This window comes from Dromiciops gliroides, chromosome 4 (assembly GCF_019393635.1).
Source record: "Dromiciops gliroides isolate mDroGli1 chromosome 4, mDroGli1.pri, whole genome shotgun sequence".
Taxonomy (NCBI): domain Eukaryota; kingdom Metazoa; phylum Chordata; class Mammalia; order Microbiotheria; family Microbiotheriidae; genus Dromiciops; species Dromiciops gliroides.
Window position 1 is genome coordinate 240,101,990 of NC_057864.1, and position 10,197 is coordinate 240,112,186.

Genomic DNA, 10,197 nt, shown 5'->3' on the forward strand with positions numbered 1-10,197 from the left:
CCCTGGAGTCAGGAGTACCTGAGTTCAAATCCAGCCTCAGACACTTAGCACTTACTAGCTATGTGACCCTGGGCAAGTCACTTAACCCCAATTGCCTCACTTAAAAAAAAAAAAAAGAATTAATTGTTATTTGAGATTTTTATACCTTGGCGTGCACTGGCCTGGGGCTCCGCAAACTGCATGGTGCTCCACCCACTGGTTGTAGCTGTTGCCATGGTGCTGGCACCTCACGTCATCACCACTTGTCGACACCTACATGGGCCTGGCAAAATTATAATGATTGGAAGCCTAGTGAGGGCAGTCATGTGACTGTCAGAGTGGCCAGCCAATTGGCTGGGGGCTGTGTGGGGTTTCAGGAAACAGGGAGAAATCGTCATTCTAGCTGGAAGCTGGAAAGTGACAGGAGCTCTGCTGTGTATTCTCAGCGGATTCCTGGGTGGTGGTATTTCTTCAGGTTGTATAATTTAACTTTCCCCATTTTATTTCATTTCCCTTGATTCTACTGATCCTGTTTGTGTGTGTGTGTGTGTTTTTTTTTAGTTTGTTCTTGTTAAAATAAATCCTGTTCTGTTTTTTTTTTTTTTTTTTAGTGAGGCAATTGGGGTTAAGTGACTTGCCCAGGGTCACACAGCTAGTAAGTGTTAAGTGTCTGAGGCTGGATTTGAACTCAGGTCCTCCTGACTCCAGGGCCGGTGCTCTATCCACTGTGCCACCTAGCTGCCCCAATCCTGTTCTGTTTTGAGGGAGGCTGCCCGTCTCCTTCCTTGCCCCAATATTGCAGCGAGCCACTTAGCTAACACTCCCCAATTAAAAATTGGTCCCCACAGTTTCTTTAGCAACAAGGAAGATTGAAGTACACCCTCAGAAGAGGATAACAACCTCAGGGCCCCTACATCCAAAGCTTCCAAGAAAAATATGAATTGGTTTCAGGCCATGGAAGCTCTCAAAAGGGACTTTGAAGAGAAAGTAGGAGATTTAGAGGTGGAGGAAAGAATGGAAAGAGAAATGAGAGGGATGCAGGAGAGTCATGAGAAAAAAGTCAACAGCTTGAAAAGCCAAATGGAAAAGGAGATACAAAAGTTCTCTAAAGAAAATTATTGCCTAAGAATTAGGACTGAACAAATGGAAGCTAGTGACTTTATAAGAAACTAAGACACAGTAAAGCAAATCCAAATGAATAAAAATAATAGAGGGCAATATGAAATATCTCCTTGGAAAAACAGCTGACCTGGAAAATAGATCCAGGCGAGATATTTTGAAAATTATTGGACTACCTGAAAACCAAGACAGTAATAAGACCTTAGACACTATCTTCCAAGAGATTGTCAGGGAAAATTGCCCTGATATTCTAGAAGCAGAAGGTAAAATAGAAATTGAAAGAATCCACTGATCACCTCCTGAAAGAGATCCCAAAAGGAAAACTTCCAGGAATACTATAGCCAAATCCCAAAGATCCCAGGTCAAGGAGAAAATATGGCAAGCAGCTAGAAAAAAGGAATTCAAATGTTGTGGAGCTACAGTTAGGATAACACAAGATCTAGCAGCATCTACATTAAAGGACCAAAGGGCATGGAATATGATATTCCAGAGGGCAAAGGAACTGGAACTATAGCCAAAAATCACCTACCCAGCAAAACTGTGTGTAATCTTTCAGAGGAAAAAATGGGACTTCAATGAAAAAGAAGATTTTCATACATTTGTGATGAAAAGACCTGAACTCAATAGAAAATATGACTTTCAAATACAAGACCCTAGAGAAGCATAAAAAGGTAAACAGGAAAAAGAAATCATGAGGGATATTAAAAGATTAAACTGTTTACATTCCTACATGGGAAGATAATTCTTCTAACTCATAAGAACTTTCTTAGTATTAGGGTAGCTAAAAGGAAGACACTTAGACAGAAGACATAGTTCTGAACTGAATATGAAGGGATGATATCTGTAAAGCATTTATTTTTTGTTTATCCTTGGTATTTTTGTGGGGCAGGCAGGGTGGGGCGGCTTATGTCTGGAGCTGGATTTGGGTTTGGGACCTCCTAGGTCCAGGGCTGGTGCTTTGTCCACTGTGCTACCTAGCTAACCCAGGATAACATCTTTAAAATAGGGTTGAAGAGTAGGAGGAATGCATTGGGGGAAGGGGAAGGGGAGAGGTGGACTGGGGAGAGGTAGTTCACATGAAGGAAACAAGAAAATACTTATGGAGGGGAGGGGAAGAGGGGGAAGGAGTGGGGGAGTGAGTGAACCTTAGTATCATCAGAATTAGCTCAAAGAGGGAATAGCATACATACTTAAGTGGGTATAGTAATATATTTTTTCCCTGAGGAAAAGTGAGAGGGGAAGGAGATAAGGGGGTGGGAGAAGAGGGGAAGGAGGAAAGGGCAGATTGGGGGAGTGAGCAGTAAAAAGCAAAACACTTTTGAGGAAGGTGAAGATATTCTGCACAACTGCACATGTATGACATATTGAATTGCTTGATTTCATGGGGAGAGCTGAGGAGGGAGGGAAGAAGAAAAATTTAGAACACAGAATTAGCTCAAAGACCTTAACCTCATCAGAGTGGGCTCATGGAGGGAATAACATTCACACCCAGTTGGGAGGAGTAATCTATTTAACCCTACAGGAAAGTAGGAGGGGAAGGGGATAAGAAGGGAATGGTGAAAGAAGGGAGAGCAGAGGGGGGAGGGGGCAGTCAGAAGTAAAACACTTTTGAGGAGGAATAGGGTAAAAGAAGATAGAAAATAGAGTAAATATCATGGGAAGGGAATAGGATGGAGGGAAATAATTATGATGATTGACTATAATGGCAAAATGTATGGTACCTACTCTGCTGGGCTATTGTGAAGAAAATTCTTTGTCAAGTTTAAGGTACTATATAAAAGTTATGACCAGGATTCTATCAGAAAAACCTGGAAAGACCTACATGAACCAAAGCAGAGAGAAATGTACTGTATAATATACTGGAAAGCATGTGGTTATATTCAGCAAGGCAATGATCCAACATAACTCTGAAGGACTTATGAAAATTCTGGTCCATCTATAGAGGCATCTGAAAACAGATTGAAACACATTTTTTTGGAAAATTCTTTAATTTGAAGTTTTGTTTTTGTCTCTTTTCTCTCACAACTTGGCTAATGTGGAGCTGTTATCCATGACTACTAATGTATAACTTATATTGAATTTCTTGGGTTCTTGGGGTGGGAGGTGGGAAGGGAGGGAGGAAGAGAAGTTAGAACAAAGTTTTAAAAAATTGATGTCAAAATTTGTTTTTACATGTAATTTGGAAAATAAAATACTAAATATAAAAAGAAGGTTGGATACATAATGTTATTTGTAAACTTTAAAGGACAATTCAAGTATGAGTTCTTTTTCTAAAACTTCTGAATCACTAGGTAGTTTGTCTCTCCCATTTTGGGGGTACATTTCATGAGGTAGAGGCAGTTTTGCAAACACGACTTTCAAAATGAATAAGCACTTAAAGAAGACAAGGAACACAAGAGTAGATTGTGTTTTACAGGATAGAAAAAAAATGAATAGTGGAGTTGGGGACCAGAAACTAGTTGGTGATATCGATAGTAGGGGCTTTTGTCTAGGGTGTTGAAATTGAGGAGGGAGAATGAAACATGGAAGAAACAAGGGAACAAAATAAACTCAGGAGAGAAGATCCCTAAGGATGTTCTCTTCTGGATATAAATGGAGAAGCATCTCATCTTCTTAACTCCCCCAACAGGATTAGTTGATACTCTAGGGCTACTTCAAGGTTCTTCCTATAGTTTTAAACTGTATTACTTTTATTAAAGCACCAAGGCTACCACCAGATGGATAAAACATTCCTCAGAATGGGAAGGACTGTAGATTTCCCAGCAACCAACTCCTTATCCAACACACTTACAACCTTTGGCATATCTGTTGAATATAAGCTCCTTTTCAATCCCTGGATCTGACGATCTAATCAGGTAAGAGGAGGATGTAGAAAGTACATATTTTATAATTTCTCACTTCAAAACTTGTCTGAGTGCTAGACCAGAAAGCCCTGCTGATAAGTCATTATGATGGTTTTCTCAGGAAAGGAGAATTTGTCCTTTTACTAGATCATCCTCATGATCCCTCATTTATTACTAAGGTCTTTCTAAGCACTACCAGCTTTATCTACCTGGAGAAGTGTCTTTTAAATCGCACCTTCCAAAATTGTATTTGAGGTAATCCTTTTGTTTGTTATAATTTATGGAGAAGATTAATATTCTAAAACCTAAATGAAACTAAATAAAACTTTTGGCAATTGATCCATAATTACTCACTTTCTAGTCTCTAAGTAAAAGAATTAAAATCAATATTTTGCATGCACTTGCAATATTAAAGCACATAAACTTGGAATTGTAGGCAAGGAATAGAATATCTATAGAAATGTACAAATCTATTTTATTTGTAGTTTAAGTACAGTACTGTTTAGAGGCCAAGAAAATTCTGTTATTTCCCCAAGATCTATAATATACAAATCCCGTTCCCTATTTCCTTTTGTTGTACCTTTATTCTCTCCAGTTCTTTCTTTCTCACCTCAATTCATACCCTATAATTGACCCATTACACCTCCTACCTGAATTTTTCCCCATGGTTGTAAACCCACTCAATGACTCTTCTTTTAGTGTCTTAAACTTCCACAAGACACATTATAATTCTCTTTTTCGAAGACTCAAGAATGAACTTACTTCCCACTTCTTTTGGTCTTAGAAGTTGTGGGCATATATGTACGTGTACTTGAATATTTGTATGTGCATGGACTAGACACTGTCCTAGCCTTTGTGGATAAAAAGACAAAAGTGAAGTAGCTCCTATAAACTATAGAGGAATAGATTTATATTCTAAAACTGGGGTAAAGCTCTTTTTTGGAGAGAATTTTTCATTACTGATTTATAATAATTCACTTTCCATTCTTTGGGTAATAGAGTAAGGTTCATTCTAGGAGTTAGGATTTGGAACATCAGTGTTGGGCCAAACTTCTATTTGGAGGGCTCTATATGATTATTTACATTTATTTATCACTATTATGGTTCACAAGGTACTTTATATGAACATGTATATGTTATATACTCACACATACATACATACATATATCTATATGTACTCTCACAAATACATAGTTTTCTTCCTCAGAACAACACCAAAATGTAATGAGCTCTCTTAGTCAAATGGCATTTCTTTAATGCCTATTATGTTCTAGGCACTGTGCCAGTTCCTGTTCTCAAGGAGTTCATAGTCTAATGAGTGACAAAATATGCAAACAACTATGTACAAGCAAGATATAGTCAGGGTAAATTGTAGGTAATCTCAGAGGGAAGACACTAAGATTCAGGAGGATTTACATTTAGACTTGGAAGAAGAGACTCATTATAGTCAAAACTCCTTATTTCAAAGATGAACAAACTGTGGCACAGAGAGTTTAAGTCATTTACTCAGATCACATGGGGAACAAGTGACAGACCAGGGATTTGAACTCAAATGATTCCAAATGCAGCATTCATTCCACTGCAACTTGTTGTTCCTCAATACTCTCAACAAAGTATGTATTTTCACTCCTATTTTATTGATCAGCAGGTTTAGAACTAGATGGGTCATCAGAGATCACCAGTCCAATACCCTGATTTTACAAATGAGGAGACCGAGGCTCAGAGAGTTTAAATGAATTGTTTCAGTGCATTTTAGGTTGTAAATAGAAACATCATGATTTGAATCCCTGTCCCCTGACAAACCCAGTGATATTTCCAAATACTCTCTTCTAGAGAGTTAGAAAGCTTTAAATGACCTGATAATGTCCATTAAGTCAAACAAATGGTAGAAATAGGACCTACAACATAGTTCTCTATCTTTATATCAAATGCTTTTGCAGTATTTACAGTAGTATCTCCTCATGCTTTGTAGATTTTTTTTTTTTCTGTTCAATGTTTGTGAAGATCATTGACTGGACATGGGACTGGAACTGACATTATACCGTTAGATAATATAGTAATTTAGAGTAATGCTTCACGAGTTTCACCATTTCAAGAGAAAAAAGAATCAAGATGAGCTGTATGTCTCAGTTACATGTGGACCTGCCTATAAAGTACAATCCTTGGGCAAGCCTAGGAAAGAGTGAAATGGTGACTTAATAAAAAAATTGCAACCTGATATGTGCAATTAAATATGAAAAGAGAAAGAGAGTAGGATGTTATCATTAGACACTGAATTATTATTTTTCATAGCTTCAAAGACTTATCCAATCATCTCTCTCTGTTTCCCTTTGTCTCTGTCTCTTGCAGTCTGTTGTGTACAATACACATACACATAACCCCTTCACTCCATCTAAACCCCTGCTTCTCCCATATCCCTTTCATTATCATGCATTTTTCCTAAGGTTCCTTAGTTTGCTCACCACAACAAAAACACACAAAGCAGTCTTTTTTTTTTTCTGGGCAATGAGGGCCAAGTGACTTGCCCAGGGTCACACAGCTAGCAAGTGTCAAGTTTCTGAGGCCAGATTTGAATTCAGGTCCTCCTGACCCCAGGGCTGGTGCCTACCTAAATGCCCCACAAGGCAGTCATTTGTGACTGAAACAAGGTCTAAATTTTGAAGTTTTCATGTAAGGCCTCTGGGAGGGGTTATTGCTTCCAAGCTTTACATAGGAAGCCCATTTAGGGTGAAAGTTTTAATTGCCTGATTGTTTTTTAATAAGCTTGGTGCCTTCTGATCAGCTGCAAAACAATTTGTCTCTTTCAAAGCACTTCTAAGTTATAAGGATTTTAAAGAATCTTCCATTGAAGTTGTTTAGGGTTGCAAAGGAATTTATATGTTTTGTTTCATTTAGTTCTCTCCTCATCCCCATGAGGTAGTCCAAATATTTGTTATGCTTTACCCTGGGAACATTATCATTATTTCATTTATTGCCTCCTTTTACTTCCAAACAATATTTCTACTATGAAGTTTCAGATATTTGGGTAAATGGGGAGCAGTAAGCAGTAGTACCAACAAATATGAGTAGATAAAACCTAAACATGATTTTATATGACTAATAATATATTTTATGGTACTCTTCTCATTCACCCTTCTTCATGATTCTCTCTCAGGTTAAGTTAAAAATGAGACTGTATATTATTGAGCATATAACAATAGATGATGGGGGTTAGGAAAGGATGAAACAATTGTTTTAAGAGTTTGAACAGGTAAGAGACAACCTTTGCAATGTAGAATAAAAATAGAGTACTAAAGGAACATTAATTGCCTAGTTATTTTTTATTATAACTGACTGTGTGCATCATTGAGATTGGGAAGAGGATTATAGAATGTGGGAAGAATAGCCCTGGGAGTCCATCTCACAGCAACCATTATATTAGCAGTCAGAAACTATGAGAAAACATACTGGTGAAGTTACTTCTTCAGGCAGGGGCTTTTTGCTTTCTTCTTCAAGTTACACTGACTGCTATACATGTGTTCTGGGTCCAATCTTTCTTGATTGTGATGGTGAAGTCATCCTAGTGGTGTTCAGCTCAGTTTAATTCAGTTAATTTGATTAAATTCCTTTTAAACTTTTTTTTTTGTGGGGCAATGAGGGGGCAATGTGATTTGCCCAGGGCCACACAGCTAGTAAGTGTCAAGTGTCTGAAGCTGGACCTGAACTCAGGTTCTCTTGAATCCAGGGCCGGTGCTTTATCCACTGTGCGATCTAGCTGCCCCTGATTAAATTCCAAAAATATTTATTAAGCTTCTATTGTATATAGAGGACTGAGGCAGGTGCTAGAAGAGGACTCAAGTTGAGAAAAGTCATGGGTCGTGCTCTCATGAAGCTTTTAGCCTTATCTATACTTGCCTGTCCACTCTTAGAGATGTTATACTTTCTTCACACTACTTTAGGTTGATGTTAAGGAGAACAGGAATCACTTTTCCCATGTTTTGGTGCCATTTTTATCAGCAGAATTCTAGGGTGGATCAACCATGAGTTAGATACAAGACAGCACTTCTTACCTTTTTATGTTCTTTTGCAGTAATGCCTAACTATACCTCAGTGAATGAGTTCCTTCTTCTTGGAATAACAGACATTAAGGAACTGGAACCTTTCCTCTTTGCGGTTTTTCTCTTCATCTACATCCTCATCCTCATTGGGAATGGTGCCATCCTGGTGATTGTCATCTTTGAGCCTAAACTCCATTCCCCCATGTATTTCTTCTTGGGTAACCTCTCCTGTCTTGACATCTGCTACTCCACAGTAACACTGCCCAAAGTACTAGATGACTTCCTCTCTACTCACAAGACCATCTCCTTTGTTGGCTGTATTACCCAACTCCACTTCTTCCATTTCCTTGGTAGCACAGAGGCTATCCTTTTGGGTGTCATGGCCTTTGACCGCTTTGTGGCCATCTGTAATCCACTCCACTATATGCTTCTCATGAAGCATCAAGTGTGTCTCTGCTTGGCTGCTGTAACCTGGATCATTGGTTTCTTCCATGCCTTGCTGCATTCTATTATGACTTCCCATTTGACATTCTGTGGGTCCAACCAAATCCATCACTTCTTCTGTGACATCAAGCCAATATTGGAGCTGGCTTGTGGGAACACTGAAGTCAACCAGTGGATGCTTGAAACAGTCACTGGGACCATTGCCATGGGCCCCTTCTTCATTATACTCCTCTCCTATTTCTACATTATAAGTTTTCTCCTTTTCAAGAGTCGGTCCTGTAGTATGCTTCAGAAAGCATTGTCAACCTGTGCTTCCCACTTTATGGTGGTCATTTTGTTCTATGTCCCTGTTGTTTTCATCTATATCCGTCCCACCTCAGGCAGCTCCATGGATCAGGACCGAATAGTGGCTATCATGTATAGTGTGGTTACTCCCATTCTGAATCCACTGATCTATACCTTGAGGAACAAGGATGTGAAGGGGGCACTGAGCAAAGCCATTAGAAAGAATCTATGGTCTGAACAGCTTTAAAGAACTGTTCTGGGGACATTTTTAATTTGTAGAGGAGAATAATAAGCCTGATTGAATTTCTGATTTTAGGTATATGTTGTGTTTGGCCCATCATCAGATACAGATTTTTTGAGTTATGAGAAGGATGTGACAGAGATGCTTTTTATGATTTAGGAACTATAAGTTCAAAGAGTGTGGACCTCAGTTGATTCCTACTTTAAGCCCATCTTTCTCTCCCCATTTCCTACTAATTTTCAATTAGAACTTTATGATTTTTGGAACATTCTTTTCTATTCTGACAATTAGTGGTATATTATAAAACAAAATTAGTGGTATTTTAAAAACAATACAATTGTACAGTAGAGCAATAATGGACTCTTCAAGATAATTTTATGCATACTTCGAGTTTTTCATGTTGGAAAATGGAAGATGTTATGTGCTTTGTTCAAAGGTGAATAAGTGGAAGAACAGTGATTTGAACCCCTGTATTTTGTTTGTAACTCCTATACTCTTCCTGGAATACTATATAGATCCTTTAGGGATTTTCCTTTGTAAATTTTTTTCTTTTTTCTTTTTCTTTTCTTTTTTTTTTTTTTTAGTGAGGCAATTGGGGTTAAGTGACTTGCCCAGGGTTACACAGCTAGTAAGTGTTAACTGTCTGAGGCTGGATTAATGCCCCTGTGTTTAGGAAAATAAGAGTTATAGCTGATCTCACTTCTATGTCATTTCCACTTGACTCATTCTTCTATTTACTTTTATCTTCCTGAGCTTTGGGGTGATCCAGGGCTGTTTGGATAATTTATTTTCATTAGTAAACTTGTATTCTTTCGCATTAATAGACTTAACCCTTATCTGAGTTTATTAATTAATAATTATTTAATATGCTGCAGAAACCTTCTGTCTTATAATTATCACTCATTTCTCCATAATGAAACAAATAATAAAGAAATGAATATATACAATTTATTAACAAATGAAATCAATAATAAAGCAGACATATATAATTATTTATAATATTTTGTCCTTGAGAAATTTTATAGGCAGAATGGCCTTCAAATCTCGATATTGTCTTTGAGAAAGTTTACAGCCAGGGGACCTTTAACTCTTTTTCATTTATATGAAAATTCAACCTCACACCATTCAATTCAATACAGAAACTAATTAAAGTCTCAAGAATATTTTGAAAAAATTTTTTCCCTAAGAAGTATGAGTGAGATTTTCCCTACCCTTTAGATATAGGCTTGAATCAGTTTTTCCCTTCATA

The 10,197-nt window shown here is 37.8% G+C and overlaps 1 protein-coding gene across 1 annotated transcript; it reads left to right on the forward strand.

The window, feature by feature from the left end:
* Window positions 1-8,012: 8,012 nt before the first annotated feature.
* Window positions 8,013-8,954, forward strand: LOC122726275 (olfactory receptor 12D2-like). Its single transcript, XM_043963898.1, has one exon. It carries the CDS (start codon window positions 8,013-8,015, stop codon window positions 8,952-8,954), a length of 942 nt encoding a protein of 313 aa, XP_043819833.1.
* Window positions 8,955-10,197: the final 1,243 nt, after the last annotated feature.

Coding starts and splice junctions, on each gene's coding strand:
- LOC122726275 (XM_043963898.1), top strand. CDS start 8,013: ATGCCTAACTATACCTCAGTGAATGAGTTCCTTCTTCTTGGAATAACA.